The sequence below is a fragment of the Aphelocoma coerulescens genome (assembly GCF_041296385.1).
Source record: "Aphelocoma coerulescens isolate FSJ_1873_10779 chromosome Z unlocalized genomic scaffold, UR_Acoe_1.0 ChrZ, whole genome shotgun sequence".
In the NCBI taxonomy this organism is placed as follows: domain Eukaryota; kingdom Metazoa; phylum Chordata; class Aves; order Passeriformes; family Corvidae; genus Aphelocoma; species Aphelocoma coerulescens.
The window spans coordinates 17085139-17106004 of NW_027184085.1; the positions used below are offsets into that span (position 1 = coordinate 17085139).

A 20866-nucleotide genomic window follows, 5' to 3' on the forward strand; every position below is an offset into this window, starting at 1 on the left:
AACTGAAGGCTTAGTACCCAGGTTAGTGGGAACCAGAACTGACTGGACAGTACTAGGGAATCTCTCATTGCAGGTTTTTAGGCATATTTGTTTAGGGATATTTCATAGAATCATAGGATAGTTTGGAAGGGACTTGTAAATGTCATTGAATCTAGTCATTGTGAAAGAGTGGTCTTTCATTCTTTGTATGAGTATCTTTTCAAAACTACTTAAATATCTACTTAGAGAAATACTGTTATTTTTGTAGACTGTAATTTTACTGCTATATATTATGCAAAAAGAGTAAAGTCTTAATTGTGTACTTGGAAGTGAGCTGGAAGGGTAGTATACTTAAATTGCAGCTCATAAGCAGTAGATGTATTTAAGCATGATGTTAATAATTCAGAGTAAAATACCATGGGCAGTATGACTCCTTTTCCTGAGAAGTGTCCCTGTAGCTTTTTGTATCCATTCTGAATTTCAGGTAAACTGAGGGTGCTTTTGATGGCTGGCTACAGTAAGTTCGAGTGAACTGTAACTGTTGGAAGAGGCTGTGAGCTGATAAAACTTGCATGTTTCTGTGAAGAGAAGTGGAAGGAAAGAGTCACTTGTGACCTAGAGTAAACATTTGAAGGGAACGTGGCTTAGCATTGTTTAAAGGACCACTTAGATCACTGGGTGTTTTTTTGTTTTGTCTCCCATCTTATGATGTGTGAGTTGTGGTCAGGTAGCAGAAGGAGTTCTACAATTGCTAGATTTTCTATAAAACAACTGTTCTGGCCCCATTCTTCATAATCATTTGCACAGAAAGGTGACCAGAAAAAAAACGGTGGCTGTTCTAGCATAGAGCTGCAAGCTCCCATAAAACAATGGAACCAACAAACCAGTCCGTCAGAATGCTTTTGAAATAATTCAGAGATGAGAAGTCACATTTACTACTTTGTATGAGAGCATGAGAGTTGGAAGGGCCAAGTCTGCTGTGAAGGAGAAATAGAATTAAGAGAAATAAAAACTTGAGCAATATTTGCAGAAAGATAAAATACTCAGTTTTGTTTTAAGTTTTGTGAGTCTTTGAATATTTAATCTGCAGGAAAACATTTCAGTGTGACTTTCAGCTGGAGGAAAATGCTGACAAGGGAAGTTGGGGTGGGGAGTTAAGTGCACTGTCAGGTGCCTGTTTATTTTTGCACTCAAGTAATCTTACATGGAGAACATGTTGAAAAACTTACTGGAAAATACTGTGTTGATGCCTTCTTTATTCAAGGGAATTCTGTTATCCTTCTGGTGGTGAGTCAGGGTAAGTGTTCTTAAAAGGTTTTGCTTAACTGATTTAAACCTGAGAACACCATAACCACATACCTGTGATTCCTTTTAGGTGATTCTGCTACCTGTAGTTTGTGCTGAACTCGGGTCATTGAGTGTTTTTCCCCCATCTTTTACCTCCATGTTTTTGTAAAGATTGCTATTTGTATTGGAACTTCAGTTCAAGATTAAGTTTTTGACAGACTAGTGTTGGGAAATGACAGCAAACCTTTCAATGAACAATGAACATGGAATTTTTCGAAGTTAAATTCAATTATTATGCTATGTATAAAATAGCATTGACAGCATGTGTTTTCTTTTGATGCCAGTTTGAGCACACATTATGTCCAATTCTTGTCACTAAAGGAAAATATAAATTAGTAATTTAGAGCATTTGATGTGGAGCTGTTCATGTGCTATGGACAAGTTGTAAGGAATCCTCAGGTAGTACCTGAATAAACCAAAGTTTTCACAGTATGCTTAACTTTGCTGATTAAGAGCTGCATCTCAGCTCAAAAATTATGGCTGTAAGAATTGAAGGACTGCAAATAGGAGTTCTGAAAAACCGAAAGAAAATGGAATGTCTGCAAAACTAATACCAGGTTGATTAAAATCCTCCAGAGTGTTTTGGCAGATAGGAAAGCAGACTATAGTCTGCTGAAGACATAAACAGTCTATTCCGAAAACATCTCTTTGTTGATAATACTTATGGGAGTTTGCATTCTCCTACGTATCAGCTTTAAAAATGCCAAAGAATAGACCTGTCTCTCTTCATTGACCTCAGTTAAAGGGCTGGGAACAAAAAGCAAGCAAGCTTGCTGAGTATTTTCACTGTGTTAGCTGGCTTTATGCAAAATCTGTATTCCTCTTTAAGACAGAGTGTAAAGCTTCAATGTTAAGTAATAAGGGTTGTTTTGGTTTTTTAGGTTTTTTTTTTTCTGTTAGGCAAGATTAGTAATTTGAATGTGATGTCCAGCAGTTCCAGGGAATTCCCTGGTGACACAAGAAGGGAATATTTAACATCTGTCAAAACTTTATCTTCAGTGACACCATAAATGGATGGGTCTTGGTCAAATGCAGATGTCTGTACATGTCCTGTACTTCAGAAACTGTGAAAGGTAAAAATACTATTCTGTCTGTTGCTGATTTTACTTTTTTGCGTGACTACTATTGTGTGTGGTTACTGTCAGTCTTTGGCAATAACATTTCTTACAAACCCTCAGTTGCCTGAGTGTTTTATGGTATCACTGTTTCCATGTCTTAACTCCATTAACTAATAAGCAACAGTAGATGCAATTGTTTGATTATGGAGTGTGGACCAAGGACGTGGGAATCTTACATTTAAACACAATCTCTTCAGATTTATCCGGTACTTGTATTTTTTCTAGATAGCTTAAGGAAAATATTGAAATCCAGTAGAACTAATTCTAGACTGTAGTTCAGTAGTGCTTGAAATGTAAATATTAAATACTTTTTATTTTATGCTGTTTATTTCCTTCAAAGTAACTATGGTGCAGTCTTTGGCATTTCTAAATGTAATGAGTTTGGCTTTTACTTCTTTTTATTAAGCAGAAAAAATACTCTAGTGAGAAAGGACATTTAGAGGAACTACTTTGTATTCAGGAGTGGAGAATCAGCACTTTGTTCAGAGTTGACTAGACAAATTATTTGGGAGCTGAACTGCTGAAAATGTCTTCTTTATGCTTCTGCATAAATTTGATTTACCTTTCAGAACCTGATATCTGTATATAAGTAGGAATAATATTTTCTCACTGTAAATTTACATGTTGCCTGCTGATACTGTTTTGGAAAACTATGAACAGTGGCTGTAGTCAGCTAATTTTAGTGTTACATGAGCTTGTCATTCTTGTCATTCTTCCTGCAGTGCAGTACTGTCAGGCAGGATTTCCTTGCACTGTTGTCTTTTCCCTCCTCCTGTAACCAAGTCAGCTAAAACAGTTTTCAATACCCAATCCTTTAATATCTCCCAGCTTTAAAGAATGCTGTTCTTTGCTCATCCTCCACTCTTTAAAATGAAATATGCATGGTCATACGAGGTGGTATGGTTGTTTACAAAGACTTTTTGTTCTGGAAAGATGAATGAGGTTTGTACTGGAAGAAGTTGACTCAACTTTGGCCTCTTAGTGCCTTTCCCTTTACCACTAGTAGCAGGGAGATGAAAACAGGCAGATGACTTCTCAGTAATTCTTCCTCAATAATTCTTTTGTCTTCATCAACTCTGCCCTTCCATTCCCACTGCTTAAAAATGCTGGGTTTCTTCCTTTAGGGTCATTATCATGTATCAGCTGAAACTGTGAAGCTATCCCTACAGCAGTATTTCATGGGCTTCCTGGTCTAAACATGCCAGTCAAATTAAATTATATTAAAGACCTATGTTTCCTTAAGTAATTCTGTATTGTAAGGTTATATGCAGCATACACAAATGTACTAAGCAAAGGAACATTCTTCACCGGAACAGATTAATTTCTGAGCTTGCAATGTAAAATTCTTTGTAGTAGTTGATCGGTTCATTTAGCGATCACTTCTAGAAATTAATGTACTTTATTCACATTTACTGTCTAGACTGGTGAATATGTAATCCACCCTCTCTGAACCACTTTGGGAATTTTTGTGCATGTAGACTGCAAGTGCAATATATACAATTTAAGAATATAAAGCAGCGATATATTAGAAGGGGTAGATGACTGGTAGCATGTTAGTCTTGACTAAATGGTGATATACCCTTCATGAGACATCTGACAAGTGATGAGGAAAAACCTGACCTCAGCCCGCAGCAACAAAAACGGCCAGCCTTACGAAGTGAAGACTTGACTCCTTGGAAGGTAAAATTGTGGGTGGCCAGGTAGGAAAGAGAGGAGCTCACATCGTTCTATGAATCCTTTATAGGAATTTCAGAGACTTGGAAACAAGTAATGCGTCTGAGACATTTCCTAAACTGTTGGTCCTATTCCAGAAATGTGTTGCCTTAGCCAGTACCTGCACTGTCTCAAATTCAGGTTGGTCATGCTTTGTACTGTAACTCCAAGCCACAGATGTTTCATTTTATAAAAAGCAGTTGTACTTCCATATTGTGTTCTTCAGTCACCAAGATTTACCTCAGATTTGCAGGTTAGAGACTTGTGAAGTGTTTTACCTCTTAACTGTTTTCCACTCTGAACAGTTTCACAGAGTACTTGGTGTCATCTACCTGGACTTTATTAAAGCCTTTGACACAGTTTCCCATAGCATTCTCATGGAAAAGCTGACAGCCCATGGCTTGGACAGGTGCACTGTTCACTTGGTAAAAACTGCCAGGATGTCCAGGCCTTGAGAGTGTTGATGAGTGCAGTTATATCCAGCTGGTGGCCGGTCATGGGTGGGGTTCCCCATGGCTCAGTAGTGGGAGCACTTCCGTTAAATGTCTTTATCAGTGATCTGGATGAGGGAATTGAGTGCACCCTCAGTCAGTTCACAGGTGAAACCAAATTGTACGGGAATGTTGATCTGCTGAAGGGCAGGAAGGCACCGCAGATGGATCTGGACAGGCTAGATTGATGGGTTGAGGCCTGTGGTGTGAGTTTAATCAAGTGCCGGGTCCTTCCCTTGGGTCACAACAATTGCAGGCAGTGCCACAGGCTGGGGGAAGAGTGGCAGGAAAAGGATGCGGGGATGCTGGTGACAGCATGAGCCAGGGTGTGCCCAGGTAGCCAAGAAGGCCAATGGCATCCTGGCCTGGATCAGCAATAGTGTGGCCAGCAGGACCAGGGCAGGGATTGTCCCCCTGTACTGGGAACTGGTGAAGCCACACCTCGAGTGCTGTGTCCAGTTCTGGGCCCCTCACTGCAAGAAAGACATTGAGGTACTGGAGGGAGTCCAGGGGTCAACAGAGCTGGGGAGGGGTCTGGAGCACAAGTCCTGTGAAGAGTGGTTGAGGGAGCTGGAGAAAAGGAGGCTCAGAGTGACCTAGAAGGAGGTTGTGTCCAGGTAGAGGTCAGTCTCTTCTCCCAGGCAGCCAGTGACAGGATGAGAGGAAATGGCCTTAAGCTGCACCAGAGGATGTCCAGGTTGAGTATTAAGGAGAAGTTCTTCACAGAAGGAGTGATTAGGTATTGGAATGGGCTGTCCAGGGAGATGGAGTCACCATGCTTGGAAGATTTCAAAAAACATCTGGACTTGGCCCTTAGTGCTGTGGTTTAGTTGACAGGGTGGTGTTCAATCAAAGGTTGGTCTCAATGATCTTGGAGGTCTTTTCCAACCTTAAATGATTCTGTGGTTCTATTGATGTCATGACGATTTTTTGCCTTTTCTTTTATACCCCTGTTATACCTTTTTATCACTTCTGTATTCCTAGTGCTTTTTCCCTACATTCTTGGACTTGTTTGTTAAGCTAAGAGACTAAACATTTTAGAAGCTTCGTAGCTAGGGATCAGTGTGCCCCAGACCCCAAGGTCATCTCCAGAACACATTCTGTAAACCAAGATAGAACCATCCAGGGGAAGGTTCCTTGGGGAGGGGGCTCACTTGAGCCTCTCATTGGGGAATCTTAGATATGCTAATTAGTAAAACCTATAATGTTATACCCGATCTTCAGGGATAGACTCGGCGGGGTGCATCTCGATGCATATGACCTGGATATGTGTACCTAAAGATCCTTAATACCAAGGTAATATCCCTTTTCCCCTTTTAACAGTGTATGACTCTTGATTTTAAGACCAGGAAAAGGCATCACTATGACAAGTGGAAATGGCCTCAGGTGTCATCAGGGGAGGTTTATATTGGATATTAGGAAAAACTTATGAAAAGAGTCGTTAAGCATTGGGTCTGGCTCCCCAGGTTGGTGGTGGAGTTGCAATCCCTGGGATTATTCAAAAAATGAGTCAACATGGCATTTTGTGATATGGTTTAGTAGGTAGTTGTAGGTGTAAGAGAAGAATATTTGTATGATAAGCTGTTCTCATCTACATAGCCTCTTTTTCTGTGTTCTCTGTTAAAGTGTATGTGAGAAACTTGGTTCATTGCAGGTGGTTACTACAAACTGCTGCAGCTCTCCCTTCGTAGTGATTCTCTGCCAGGAGTAACTCGGGCTGGTTGTAGTTGTCATAAAGTGTCTGCTCACTGTGGTCTTGGGGTGGAAAATTACAAGAAATGGTGCCTTGTAGTCCTGCTATTAAAGCCACATGGGATTTTCAGTAATTCCTTTAGCCACTTTGTACAAATGGGTTTAATTAGGTTTTGCTTTTGCAATTGTAGTAAAAGGCTTGGGAATCTTAAATTAGCATAGGATGAAAACATGTGAAAAAAAAAAATCTGTAATAAACCTCTAAGACATTACTCTGGAAATAAAACATCCCTTCTTTGCCAGCAGATTAACATTATCTGGCCTTTAACAGATTGCAATTACGGCTGTTGTGATGTTGCAATACTGTGAAGGAAGATGTGACGGGAAGGAGGTATTGCATAATTCTGTATTCTGAAATTGATAATGGCTTTGTGGCTTTCTTAGCAAAACACCTGATTCTTTTCTTGAGTGAATCTTCTCTAGAGCACAGATTAAGAAGATTCACAAATAATTGCACTTAGGCACTAAAACCTTTCAGTGTGTATCAAACATTGGTGGATGCACACTGAAAAACAGTAATTGGTACATTTCTTATGCCTTTTGTTAGATTTGAGCAGTTTGTAGAGTGTCTCTAAAACTATGTCAAATTAGAGTCATACGGGTGTTGCCCATTGTAGGGAAGCTGACTTAAGGCACGCAATGGATTGTGGTGGTCCTTTCTCTCTCCCCCTACTCCTTTTATCAAAAACCCACAGCTGTGTGCTTATATATAGTAGATCAGGAACAAACACCAATTCCCATGCCAAGTGTGTAATTTACTAATAAAACTTTCTGATTGATTGTCGTTCCTTTTGACCAGTGAGCATTTACAAATCTTAGGTACTTCCTTCCCCTTCAGAGTTTGTTGTCACACCCATTGTTGTTGCTTATTCAGTGATATGTTAGTCATAAGCTTGGACAATGTGTTGCATTTAAATGAAGGCTGTAGTCATAAACTAGTAATTTAAGAGCCTGGTTTTGAGGGTACTGCTGTTGTTAAATTTTTATGTTACTCCAAAGTAAAATTTAAGAACGGCATAGTTAATTTTTTACTTGTTAAATGCAGTCTTTCATGGAGGTTACTAGTAGACTTCTAATGACAAGCTACTCACTGAAAAATGGAGTTATACATACTCAGAAATTGAAATGAAAATCAGACTAGTTTCACTGGATTGTTCTTCCCCACAAATGAAAACAGTAGGGAATAGAAGGACATTCATGGTTTTTGTGTTTGCAATGGCATAAATCAATGAAAGTCTGTTCTCATGCTGTCCTCCTTACCTTTAGAGGAATGAACTGGTTTGAGTTATTGGCATAGGTAGAAATCAGCCTAATGAGTTTTTCGGTTAAAACCAACTCTGCAACTTCCTGAGGTAAAATTCAGTATATGTTTTCCATCAAACCTGCTTTTGCTAAGACTGCACAATTAAATGCTGCAAGGTCGGTTTGCAGACTGGTCAATGAAAATGCACCTGGCTTTTCCACCGAACTACAAAATTCTCTATTCTGTGCCAGTGTTAATACAGGCTCAGTGTAATTATACAGTGGTCAGTAACTTTATAGGGTGTGGCCATACACAATACAGAAGATAAATATTTTTTGAAACTGAACTTCTACAGATAACAAATGGATTTGCAGTAAGGGTCAGATTTGTAGCAGTAGTTATGCCGTCTCCTGTCTCACCCTGCCAACAGAGAAAGTGGAAATGCTTCCCTTTAAGAAGGGTTACCATCTGGGATCAAGGAATCCCCGGAGCAGTTACCCCTGAATCACCAGCCCAAACAATACCTAGAGAGGAATCAGCAATGAAAATAGTTGAGTCTTTTCTGTGGAAGGCGCTCATGTTTCAGGAACAGTTGCTTCTCTTTGCCCCCACCCTCAGGACAGAAGAGTTAGTTCTTCTAGAGCATGTGTATGCAGAGTGGATAAAAGTGTCTCTAAGTGTGGATATGGAACACATTTTTTGGCATGATTTCTATTGTACTCTAAAAGTTTCCTGTCTTCTGTGGCAAATGACTTTGGTAAATGACATCACTTTTGTAAGATGTTTTTCTCTTTACTATTGTTACAAATGGTAGTAGCTGAAACAGTTACTGATGCTGTCATTAAGTGCCCTCTGCATCCTGGAATCTCCTAAGTGCTACTGCCCAGTGCACGCACAAACATTTAAGATTGCACAAGCTTTAATTTAAGCACGTATTTAGCCCTGAGGCAGGCAGAGGGATGACTCAAGGTTTTTAAAAGTTAAATAAATGTTTAACTAGTCTGTTAGGTCTGGTGCAACTTTTCATCATTTTGAAAGATTGAGCAGTCAACTTTCAGAGTATCAGTAAAAACAATGCATTAATCTGTGAGAATGGGCAATTAATCAGACCAAGTCTAGAACAGAAGTTCAATAATTAAACATAATTATGGGTCTGGTCCTGCTCTTACTTTTATTCTCACTAAAGAAAAAAAAGTCTGCTATACCAAAGAGCATTTAAGTTACAGTTTATATCTGCTTCTTTTGAACCACACCTCATAGTAAAACAAATGCAAGTTTTCAAAATAACACTGTGCATGCTCATGTATACTTCTGAATAGCAAGGGGAATTTAGAAACATTAAAGCAGTTTACAGTGCAGCCTTACACTGAGGTTATGGATGATGGGGAGATGGCAGCATCATTGAAAAAATAAAGAGGGAAGCAAATGGGCTACCTGGCTGAATCTGATGATTAGCTAAGGAGGATGAAGGCTAATGAGTGATCTGGAAGTTGGAGTGGGTGTTGAGCTTGTGTGTTAAAATGAAAAAACCTGAGCTGCACAGGTCATGGAAGTTGAAATGAGTCAATCTACAGCTTCTGTTGCATGTGACACTAGTGCAGGATAAACTATTTGTTGTCTGTAATGGATCTCTTCCTGAATTGGGGCCAAGACTTCTTAATGTACTGATTGCGTTATTAAAATTCAATATCTGTTCGTGGAGACTGTCTGCTTAGCAAGGACTGTCAGTGCTTAATAGGAGCCACCCTACTAGGGACTTTGTATTTCCATTTACTAATTTCACAGCATCTTAATTGCAACGTTCCTTCTGATTTTCAGTCCCATCGTTCCTTTTTATGTTGCTTATGGGCTGCAGTCTTCTTCCAAGCCATTAAGTGGAAAACATTTGTTAGTTTTAAAAGGGATCACCACTTGAATTATCCCTTGCCTGTGCCCTAAATGATGCATGACGTGCTTACGGGTGAGTGCTCCTCTGTTGTTGCTGTTAGCCATATGCTTGTTTCGCTGTGTGTGTTTATACGATTTGAAGACGCTCTTGACTTGTTTCATCTGCATCAAAACGTCGCTGCGTACACCCCCGCACGGCCGGCTGACTACCGCCCTTTGAAAGAGCGGCGACGCTGGTGCGGCCGCGCCCTCAGCCTGGATGGCGGCAGGGCTGTGTCCCGCTCCGCCCCATCCCGGGAAGTGGGGTGGCCGCAGGGACGGGCGGGGGGCGGTCAGGGGGCGGCTCCGGGGGCGGACGCCTGTAGGGGCTCCGGGCAGGGCAGAGCAGCCGCCGGGGGCGGCCGGCGCCGGGCGGGGCAGCTGGGGCCGCCCGAGTCCGACACCGCTCGTCCCAGCGGCGGGGGTGGGAATTGCTGGCCTTCAGGATTGTAGGAAAAAGCGTTACTTGTGCTCAGCCGGGCGACTTCCTCATTTGTCTGTCTCTTCGCCGTCGCGGGGAGGCAGAGGCCCCTGTTAAACCAAACGCCCGTTCTGCAGCTGAGGTAAGTAGAAAGGATGTTTTCAGCAGAGGTGCCTGTGCTCATTTTCGTTTATATGAAGTGTGGGGGAGTGTGAAAGTCTTCCCTGCGCTGTTACTCGCGTGGATCTCTAGCAGTGAAGTTTGCTTGCATTTGCATCTCTCCAAGCGTTTGTCCCAGACTTCGGGCAGGACATACTTCTGGGTGTCTTCGGGCCAAAAAGCTTCTTTTGGTTTCTTTCTTTCAAGTCCATGAGACAGTAAGAATTGAAACTTTCTGTTTAGCTCATTGCATTAATCTCATTTTCTAAAGAATGCAATACAGATGCTTGGCAGTGGTTTTCCTTGTGTGTGTAATGGTTAAGCCAGTTCTCAAAATGTTTGCAATGTATGCAATCATCAAAGGAAGTAAAAGCTCTTACTTAATTGCTCTCTGCTTAATTTGTATTCACTCAAATTTTCTCGAAGTGATGAATCAGATTTTAATGAACGGGCCCAGGTTTCTTCAGTGTTTGCCATTTCTGCCTTCTGAGGAAAAAATATTTTTGTAATGTGTTTGTGTACATAAATATCACGAGTATCATGTTCATGTACTCATGCTTAAATTGGGAAGTGTCAGTTGTCTTCTCACCTGTATTGGACAGTATGATTTGTCTTTTGGAAGTGGAGGGTCTGGAGCACAAGTTCTGTGAGGAGCAGCTGAAGGAGCTCGACGTGTTTATCCTGGAGAAAAGGAGGCTCAGGAGAGACCTTATCAGTCTCTACACCTGCCTGAAAGGTTGTGGTGAGATGAGGGTTAGTTTCTTCTCCCAAGTTATAAGCAACGGATGAGGAAATTGCCACAAGTTGCACCAGGGAAGGTTAGATTGGATATTAGGAAAACTTTTTTGTCAGAAAAGGTTGTCAAGCACTGGAACAGGCTGCCTGGGGAATTGGTGGAGTCACTGTCCCTGCGGGTATTTAAAAGGCACGTAGATGTGACACTTGGGAACATGAGTTAGCGGTGGACATGGCATTGCTGGGTTAATGGTTGCACTTGATGATCTTCTTGAACCAAAATGATTTTATGATTGTCTAAAATAGTTGAAATCCAACTTCTCAACTCTGTCTGTGAATTAAGACACTGATTGGGCAAGAGAATGTTTTCATGCTTGAAGGAAGCTTTGTGTGTTAGGCAAAAGAATGGAGTGGTCAGTTCAGATTTTTCTGTCAGAGGCTAATCTATAACAAAACAGGTCTCAAAAGGGATAAAAAGGGAGAAAGAAGCTTTGGGTTTGTATCACAGAGGTTGTAGTATTGAAGGTTAAAGATTTTGTTTTTTTTCTATAATAATCATTTAAACCTGGGGAATTTTTGCATGATTTGGTGCTTGTAGAGGGTATTTTCAGTTCAAAAATGCCATACTAAGAGATGTCAAAACATAACTGTGTTTAGTAGGTCCCATGGAGCCTGGTTTCTCACTACTAGGCTGTGTTTTGCCTTGCAATTTTGGCTAAGATACAAAAGTATTGTTAGTAAAGTTAACAGCATAGATAGTAAAGAATAGCAGGATAGATAACCTTTACTATTTGATTTGAAGCAGCAGGGTTATGATGCTGCAATGAGTCTGAGTTTATAATGTTTTCTAAAATACACAATTAAATGTCTTCTTCAGAATGTTGTGTTACATGTACAGGTAAGTTTCAGGGTCATGGTCATCTTTTTTGAGTGTGAAGAAAGTATGAAAGTGAAGTTTTGTGCTCATTTTGTTCTCTTCTCATGTCTGTGGGAGCATGGTGTTATCTGCACTGCATTCTGTGTTCTTCTACTTGCAGCACTGCAGCAGTACAAGGATTATAACTATGTTATACATTTTGGGGCTGTAGCTGATTCCATAACAGTCCAGGAAAGTTTTTATTTGCTTTCTTCCAAAACATATTTTGTTAGCATTATATAAGTAGATGTGTGTTTTACATCTAGGTCCAGTCTGAGGTTGAGAGACAAGACTGGAGAAGGTGAGCTAATGCTCTGAAGCAGTAGAGAGAATCTTCCTTCTGATTTTCTGACAGGTGTGTATTCTGTACAAACTTTAGATTGAAGCCATCCAAATCTGACAAATGTAAAAGATTTTGATGTGGCTACCCTCTTTTCAGTGAGAGCTCTACATTTCTTTGGAGTTCAGTGCATGGATCCTGCTACCCTGCCCATCCATTTTGCTCACCTAGTTGCTCGCCACATGAGACAACTTGTTCTCCACCAACACGAAAGGGCACGAAGGCAACCATTGTCTAATAACGTCTTACTTACTGAAAATGTCTGATGCAAAATATCTCTCAAAGTAGACCCTTGCAGTTCAAATAGACTGTGTAGTCACTCAGACAATCAGCCTAAGAAGGATGCTTGCTCCAAGACCAGATCTGTATGTTAACCCTCTTTAAACCATAGCTTGTCTGTTTTTTCTTTCTCACTGAAACAGGGAATGACCTGCTCTGAAAGCAACATTCTGTCTGGTAATATAACCAGCATTTAGTTATAGTGATACTGATGGCCTGACCTTTCCTCTAGTGAGTATTATCAAATTGGATACAATCATGTAGTAACAATAAAAGAAATGACCCATATGTAAAGATAAAGTAAATCTTGTTTTGTGTTTCTAACTTTAAAATTTTTCCATAAAAATTATGTTTCTTTTATGAGGTACAATATATTAATTAGTAAAGAAAAAAATCTGTTTTGCAGCTTTTTTTAAATCTATCTGAGCATTTTCTACATTAAGATTTATATAGAGACTTGTTTGTTATGCTTGTTTGGAAAATAATGAGTCATATTCTATTTTTCCCTATTTTCCCTATTAATATCAAGCTCATATAGTTAGAAATTTGATTTAAATTCCAATGTAACAGCATTTTATATTATAATGAATGAATATTCAATGTTCTGCTTTATAAGAAAACAAAGGGTTTATCAAAACATAATGTTTGGCATCTGAACTGCAGGGTATACTAAGCAAAATAACTGTTATCAGCAGTTATTGGCAGAACTGACTTTTCCTGGTCACTATGTCCTTCAGAATTTTAGAACAAAAATATCTCATCTTTTTGTGCCTACATTTTCTATTGAGAGACTGAAAGAGGAAAAATTACTTTGCTGCTTTTTCCGTTCCAGTTGATTTGAAGTTTTTAAATTCACAAGTTGTTTGTGTGATGATGTTTTGGGGGTTTTTTTTTGACATGATGGTGTTTTTAGAACAAGTTTCTGTGGTCACCAGTTGATACAGCATTTTGACAGCGTCACCATGTGGCTTCTTCAGATATGTCTGTAAGTGTAGTAGTTTTCTCAATAGATATGTATTGTTTGGTTTTATTTCCTTTAAGTGGTGTTAGCAGGTTATTAGTTAATAGCTTATTAGTTAGTAGACTAAGTTTTTAAAATACATATAGGTTTATTTTCCAAAAGAAAGTGCACCTAACACCTGTTTAAAGCAAGTTCTATTTAAAGGTAAATGTTTTAAATCCTGTTCATCCTGGTCTGAGGTTCAATCGACTATTTGTAGCTCAGTGAAAGACTGTGGATGGTGAAATCAGTGTGCCCAGGATCTTTCATCACAGTGTCTGTCATTTTTCCCATGGATGGGCTTGTCTGTGTTTAAGTCATAGGGGTTAAGGAGTTAAGAAAACCCATTAGGTGTCCTTCAAATTTACTGCTTCTTCCATTATGTTTACGTGTCATTGTCTTCTGCTTCATAGTTGTTAGATGAGTGTGAGACTTGGTAGTAAAGAATTTCCTGTCACATTCCAGCAAAGATGTTAAAAGTTCTTGAAGATGACTGGAAGAATGGTGCTGAGTGGTGCCACATTCAGTTGACAGCTGGTTGCTAATGAGGTTCTCCTGGGTTCACTATGGGGCCCAGTCCTGTTCAGTATCTTTATTACTGATCCTCACAAGGGGTTCAAGTGCACCCTCAGTCAGTTTGCAGATGAAACGCGGTTGGGCAGGTGTTGATCTGCTGGAGGGCAGGAAGGCTCTGCAGACAGATCTGGACTGGCTGGATCCATGGGCTGAGGCCAGTGCTGGGAGGTTCAACAAGGCCAAGTGCTGGGTCTTGCCCTTAGGTCACAAGAACCCCAGGCAGCGCCACAGGCTGGGACAGAGGGGCTGGAAAGGACCTGGGGGTGCTGGTGACAGCAGCTCAGCATGAGCCAGGGTGTGCCCAGGTGGCCAAGAAGGCCAAGGGCATCCTGGCCTGGATCAGCAATAGTGTGGCCAGCAGGACCAGGGCAGGGATTGTCCCCCTGTGCTGGGCACTGCACACCTTGAGTCCATGGCTATGTTGCAAGGAAGACAAAGGTTAGGGATAATGTGGGCCCTCTTCAAAAGCAAACGGGAGACATGGATACCCTGGGGAAAGAGAAGGCTGAGGTTCTCAACAACCTCTGTGCCTCCGTCTTTGACAGCAAGTGTTCCAGCCATGTCAATCAAGTTGAGAAAGGCAAATGCAGGGTTGGGAGAATGAAGACCCTAAACCCACTGTAGGAAAGGATCAGGTCTGAGACCATCTAAGGAACCTGAATGGTTGTAAGTCCATGGGATCCAATAAGATTCGTCTGTAGGTCCTGAGGGAGGTGGCAGAAGAAGCTGCTAAGCCATTATACATAATTTTTGAAAAATTGTACCAGTCAAATAAAGTCCCTGATGACTGAAAAAAGCAAACTATAACCCCCATTTAAAAAAGGGGAATGCAGAAGCACTGAGGAACTACAGACCAGTCAGTCTCTCCTCTGTGCCAAGAAAGATCATGGAGCAGATTCTCCTGGAAACTATGCTAAGGCACATAGAAAACAAAGAGGTGATTGGGACAACCAACATAGCTTTACGAAGGGCAAACCATGCCTGACAAATTTGGTGGTCTTCTATGATGGGGCTACAGCTTTGGTGGACAAGGGCAGAGTAACTCTGAGGAAGGTATCTTTTCAGCTTTTTACCGGCTAGCGCTTGTATTTCAATGCCTCAGAAAGCCTCGAGCAACCCAGAGAGGTAGCACGGGCAATCCAGCATTTTAGTAGCTCTAAAATCGGTACTTGTACCAGCTGCAAAGCAAATACCACCAGCAGAAGCAAAGAGGGAGAGATACAGCTCTCTGCTTGCTCAATTTCCCGCAGTTAGAAGCTTTCAAAACAAACAGACGACAAGAGATGTTGGCAGAAAGGGTAGCAGAGCCGAGAGAGGGCGGGGCCTCCCTTGGTCATCTCTTTTATTGGGAGAAGGGGAAAGGGGCGGACTGGGGGCGGACCCGGGGTGAGCGGCCAATGAGACACTGCTGAAGAGTCTGAGTTACATTCGGGTTTGCCTGTGCTTGGGACGAAGGGGTTCAGAGCACTTGGCAGAGAGGCAAGTGTCTTGGGGAGGGCAAGCTCAGAACAGGCAGCAACATAACTCCCCTTGTCTACCTGGATTTATGCAAAGAATTTGACACCGTCCCACTTGCCATCCTTGTCTCCGTATGGGAGAGACTGGATTTGATGGATGGACCACTTTGGATAAAGAACTGGCTGGATGGCAACGCATACAAAGTTGTGATCAACAGCTCATTGTCTACAGAGACCAGGGATGAGTGATGTCCCTCAGGGGTTGGTCCTGAGGCTGATACAGTTCCACACCTCTGTCAGTGACATGGACAGTGGGATTGAGGGTACCCTCAGCAAGTTTGCTGAAGACACTGAGCTGTGTGGGGCAGTTGACACACACTGGAGGGAAGGGATGGCATCCACAGGGACCTGGACAGGCCTGAGAGGTGGCACCAAGCAAACCTCATGGAGTTCAGCAAGGCTGACTGCAAGGTCCTTCACCTGCCTTGGAGCAATCCCAGACAGACCCGCAGGCTGGGCAGAAAAGTGATGGAGAGCAGCCCTGTGGGGAAGGACTTGGATGTGATGGCTGATGAGAAATGCACCACGAGCAGGCAGTGAGTGCTCACAGCCCAGAAAGCCAAGGGAATCCTGGGCTGCATCCAAAGGAGAGTGGCCAGCAGGTCAAGGGATGTGATTCTGCTCCTGTGCTCTGCTGAGACCCCACCTGGAGCACTGCATCCAGCTCTGGGGTCCCCAGCATAATGACAAGGAGTTGTTAGAGCAAGTCCAGAGGAGGGCCAGGAGGATGGTAAGAGGACTGGAGCACCCTCCCTGTGAGGATAGGCTGAGAAAGTTGGGGCTGTTCAGCCTGGAGAAGAGAAGGTTGTGTGGGACCTCACAGAGACCTTCCAGTATCTGAAGGGGCCTACAGGCAAGTTGGAGGGGGACTGTCTGACAGGAACTGGAGTGGCAGGGTAAGGAGGAATGGGCACATACTGAAAGAGGGGAAATTTGTATTAGACATTAGCAGGAAATTCTTTACTGTGAGGGTGGTGAGACACTGGAAGAAATTGCTCAAGGAAGTTGTGGATGCCCCATCCCTGGAAGTATTTGAGGCCAGGTTGGATAAGGCCTTGAGCAACCTGGTCTACTAGGAGGTGTCCCTGAACATGGAAGGGGAGGTTAGAATTAGATGATATTTAAGATACCTTCCAACCCTTAACATTCTGTGATTCAGTGACTCTATTACATGCTGTCTTGACATTTATAGATGTGGCATGCTCTTTATTCTTGGTGTAACATCTACACTGTATGCAGAAGTGTGTAGTTAAAAACAATCTTAGAATTGGATCTGAATGGAAAATGGTTTCATGTCCTGAAATGGGGGAGAAGGGCAATTAAGAAATGGTCTTAAATACAATATGGGAAAAAGTTAACTTTGGGTAATTTTTTCCTCTGACTTTAAAGTTTTTAAATCATAGCTCTTCCAAATGCTGTAATTTAATCAGAAGTATTGAGACATTATTATCAACTATGTTACACACATTTTATTTATTTAATGTGACCCTTACTGAGATTGCATCTTCCTACAAGATCTGGCCTTGATGAATCAATTTTTTAATCAACTGAAGAAGACAGTTCTGTTCATATTTGTTTAGTCATCAGAATTGAGCTTTTATAGGCATCTTTAAATTAAATACTTAAATATGTAAATTTTCACTCAGGCATGTTCTTTCATCACTTTTACATGTACAACCTCTTCAGTAAACAGCCAAAGAGCTATTTTGTCACGTATCATGTATCAGTGTCCTGACAAGCATATAAGATTTGAGCAGCACTGTAACCTGCTGAATCACTACCTTGGTTTCTGGCATGTAGTAACTAGCAGCTGGCATGTCAAATTAACAGCTGCTAATTGATTCTGGAGAAAAAGGAGGCAGGAGGACTGAACCAAATTAACAGCTCACGTCTGGGAAAAGTCATGGAGGTCTCACTCCCCAGTTCTCTATTTCACCAACTCCTGTGCCTGTCTGATCATGTAGCAAGTTGCTTAATGTAGTACAAATACTTTTTTTTCTTAGTTTTCTGCTGTTTTGGCAAGTGGAAGTGACTTACTGTATGGTTGAGTACTAGAGAAGCACTAGAAGAGGGGAAAAAGGTACAGGATGGATACAGAATGAGGAGTACCCCCTGGATATGGATGGGATTTTTGGCTATTTAAGCTTTCTGGTGTGCATGTCAAACTAGAATTTTTCAAATCCTTCGTCTGGGGAGGTAAAACCCCAGACAGCAGTACAGGGAGCTGGCCAGGTGGAAGGCAGAACATGAGCCAGCAATGTGCCCCTGTGACAAAGAATGCTGGTTTCCTGGGCTGTGTTAGGACTGCAACCAGCAGGTCAAGGGAGGTGATCCTGCCCCTCTGTTCAGCACTGCTGAGCCCATGCTTGGAGTCTTTTGTTCAGTTCTGGACTCCTGATGTCAAAAGAGACATGGGCATACCAGAGAGAGTTCAGGGAATTAGCCACAATGATGATTAATGTACTGGAGCATCTGCCATATGGGAGCTGGAACTATTCAGCCTGGAGAAGAGAAAGCTCAGAGGAGATCTCATCAGTACCTGAGGGGAGGGTGCAAAGAGGGTAGAGCCAGAATCTTTCCAGTGATAGGACCAGAGGCAGTGGGCACAAGCTGAAACACAGGAGGTTCCCTCTGAACATCAGGAAATACTTCTTTGGTGTGAGAGTGAATGAGTACTGGAGCAGGTTATCCAGAGAGTTTGTGGAGTCTCTGTCAAGGGAGATCTTCAAAAGCTGTCTGGACATGGTCCTGGGGAGCTGGCTCTAGGAGGCCCTGTGTAAGCAGGGAGTTTGGGTCAGATGGTGTGTAGGGGTCCCTTCCAAAAACACATTCTGTAATTCTGTAAGAGCTGACAGCAGCACTTGAGGCAAGAACAGTGTTTGATTTTTGTAATTTTTTCTCATGGAATCCTAGATTCAGCTGTCCTTTTGGAAGAAATCAGTCTGCTGCTTTGCTTTCCTCATTCTTAACCTAGAGTTAAAGGTTTTTCGGCTGCACAGTAGTTCAGTTCTTTTCTTCAAAAAGAAAGCCAAAGAGAAGTGCTTTCCTTTGTCTTTGCGGAGTGTACTCAGGTCTGTTGCCAGGTACACTTCGCCAGGATAAAACCAATATGAATTCATCCTTTTTTGGGTGAAAGGCAACCTGCACTGTTGTCCACTTCCTGAACAATTTCTTTATTAGGTGGTGATGCACAAGATCGGCAGATCATTCCTTCTCCTGCAACAGCCTTAACTTTCTAAAGAATTCACTAGATGAATCTGCTTAGGAAAGACTAGGCAGGCTGCATGTCAAGTGAATGGAGATACATTTCTTGCCAGTTAATTACATGGTCCTTGGAAGGTAAAACCCTTGTGTGGATTGGATTGCCCTTACCAGAGTTTTAGGTACACTTATCTTTCTCTTGATTATAGGAAATGTATGCAACTTATCTAGGAAAACTGCATCAAATTTCTCTATTGTTCAGGAAAGTAACATTTAGACAAAGCAATACTTCACTTGAATACAAGAGATAAAAGCTGAATAACATTATTAACTCTTACACAAATGCTAACAAGGTGTTAAAAGGGCATCTTTACTTGAAGTATATTATTTTTATTTTTATTTTATGACAGCATTTTCTGCCTATACTTACTGAGAAGGAAATGTTCAACAGTTTGATTTGGATGTTTGTCCTGCTCTGCAGCTCTGTAGCAGGTATGCTTCTAGATTTTTACCACCTGTCTCGCCATAAGAAATTTTTCCAAAAGGTAACATTCTCCAAGTGAAATTTTGAGGAGTTCTGAAAGCAGGAAAAGTATATTTTAAAAGTAGAAGTTAGTAGGTGATTGACTTAATGTACAGCATATATAGAAAAATTAATTTATGGTAGTTTTGATGTCTTCTTGTTGACATTTATTTATGAAATCTATTTATTTAATAATTTTAAATTAATGAAATTTGGCTTCAAGAAAAGTAGCACCAAACTCCCCTAACAAAACCAGTTTATTCCTTCCAGGACTCTAATGGGTGATTCTTGCACTGTTTGATAACTTTGTGCTCAATTCATTTATTCAGCCCACTTATGTGTTCTTCTTTTACATGTATTTTGTATCTGCACTCTATCTGGGAATATAAATTCTAAGAAGTATTAAAATATATTGCAGCTTAGTTATAAATTTTAGCCTTACTGTTTTAATGTATTTTTGGATATTGTAAGTAGTAATGATAAATGCATATAAATTACATGCATATCTTTTACATATAGGAATGTTTTATAGAAACAGGCTTAAAATACAAGACTTTCTTTTCTTCATTTAGGGCTATTAAAAAGGTATCTGAATGGAAACTTCGTCATTACTTCTGTGACATTACACTAATGTAATACCTATTGTAATACAGTAATTAATGTGAACTGAATTTTCAAACAGCAGTATCTGATTTGAATAAGTAACTGGGCATTTTATTTGAATTCTGTATGAAAAAAATTAATTAAATTATCTGTAGACAACAAAACAACTTACCATTTTTCTACTAGTGTTTTAAGAAGAATTTGTCTATGAGATGTCTTTGATTTTGTTTCTAGATGAAAACTCTATCACAGATGCTGACATTTTTCCTTCATCTCCTGAAATTGAAAGAGGATCCCCCCTGAAACTATTCTGTGTTCTTAGAAAGAGCTACCTGCCTCAGAGAAATGCAAGCCACATCATCTGGAAACTGAATGATGAATTAATTGCTCCAGAAAACTGTAACATTGTGAATGAGACTGTATCTAGTGTAACCATCCATAATTTCACTTACAACACAGCTTATGTGAAGTGTTTAATGAACTTGGACAAGGAACAACTTTTGGTTCACACAGAAGTTAAATCTGGCTGTAAGTAGAAAGGCAGAAAAAATAATCTTAACACTTTAAAATAATTTACTGTAATAATTTTACTTTTAAAACAGCTACTTTTGGTTGTGGCATTTTAAAACACCCGTATTCAATTGCATATATTTTTTTTTTTTTCCTGAAATAAAGCATGAAATTACCAGCATTTTATACTGACACAGGTCTGTAACCTCTCTGACCCTGACTTTCGCCCAGCTGAAGTTTTCTGTTGAGTTCCAGAGGTACTGGGTCTGTCCCATTGGTTATATATCTTCTTTCTAGCTAGCCAACTTCAGCTTTCTCCAGAGAGGATTTCGTCTCTAATCCTCTCTTCTGAAGAAATGATAATTTCTCTCATGGAGAACGTTAAAATATATATATGAATTCTTTAATTTATTGAACAGATTAAGTCCCGATTATACTAACGTATGCCAGGGGGTCCCATTCTAATAAAGAAGCAATAAAAGCAAGACATCTGTAGAAAAAAATCCAGCAAAAGGTC

The 20866-nt window shown here is 40.9% G+C and overlaps 1 protein-coding gene across 3 annotated transcripts in view; it reads left to right on the plus strand.

Moving 5' to 3' along the window:
• Positions 1-1199: 1199 nt before the first annotated feature.
• The window catches only part of IL31RA (interleukin 31 receptor A), a 42243-nt gene continuing 22576 nt past the window's right edge, over positions 1200-20866 (plus strand). Inside the window, exons 1-4 of one of the 3 annotated variants that reach the window (XM_069001600.1) lie at positions 1200-1276; positions 12067-12155; positions 19124-19205; positions 20074-20367. In XM_069001600.1, the coding sequence (XP_068857701.1) occupies positions 19154-19205; positions 20074-20367 (346 nt within the window). In that variant the 5' untranslated portion in view covers positions 1200-1276; positions 12067-12155; positions 19124-19153. Of the gene's footprint in view, positions 1277-9951; positions 10133-12066; positions 12156-13349; positions 13405-19123; positions 19206-20073; positions 20368-20866 lie in introns of those variants that run through there. The other 2 variants (XM_069001599.1, XM_069001598.1) reach the window with 2 other exon arrangements.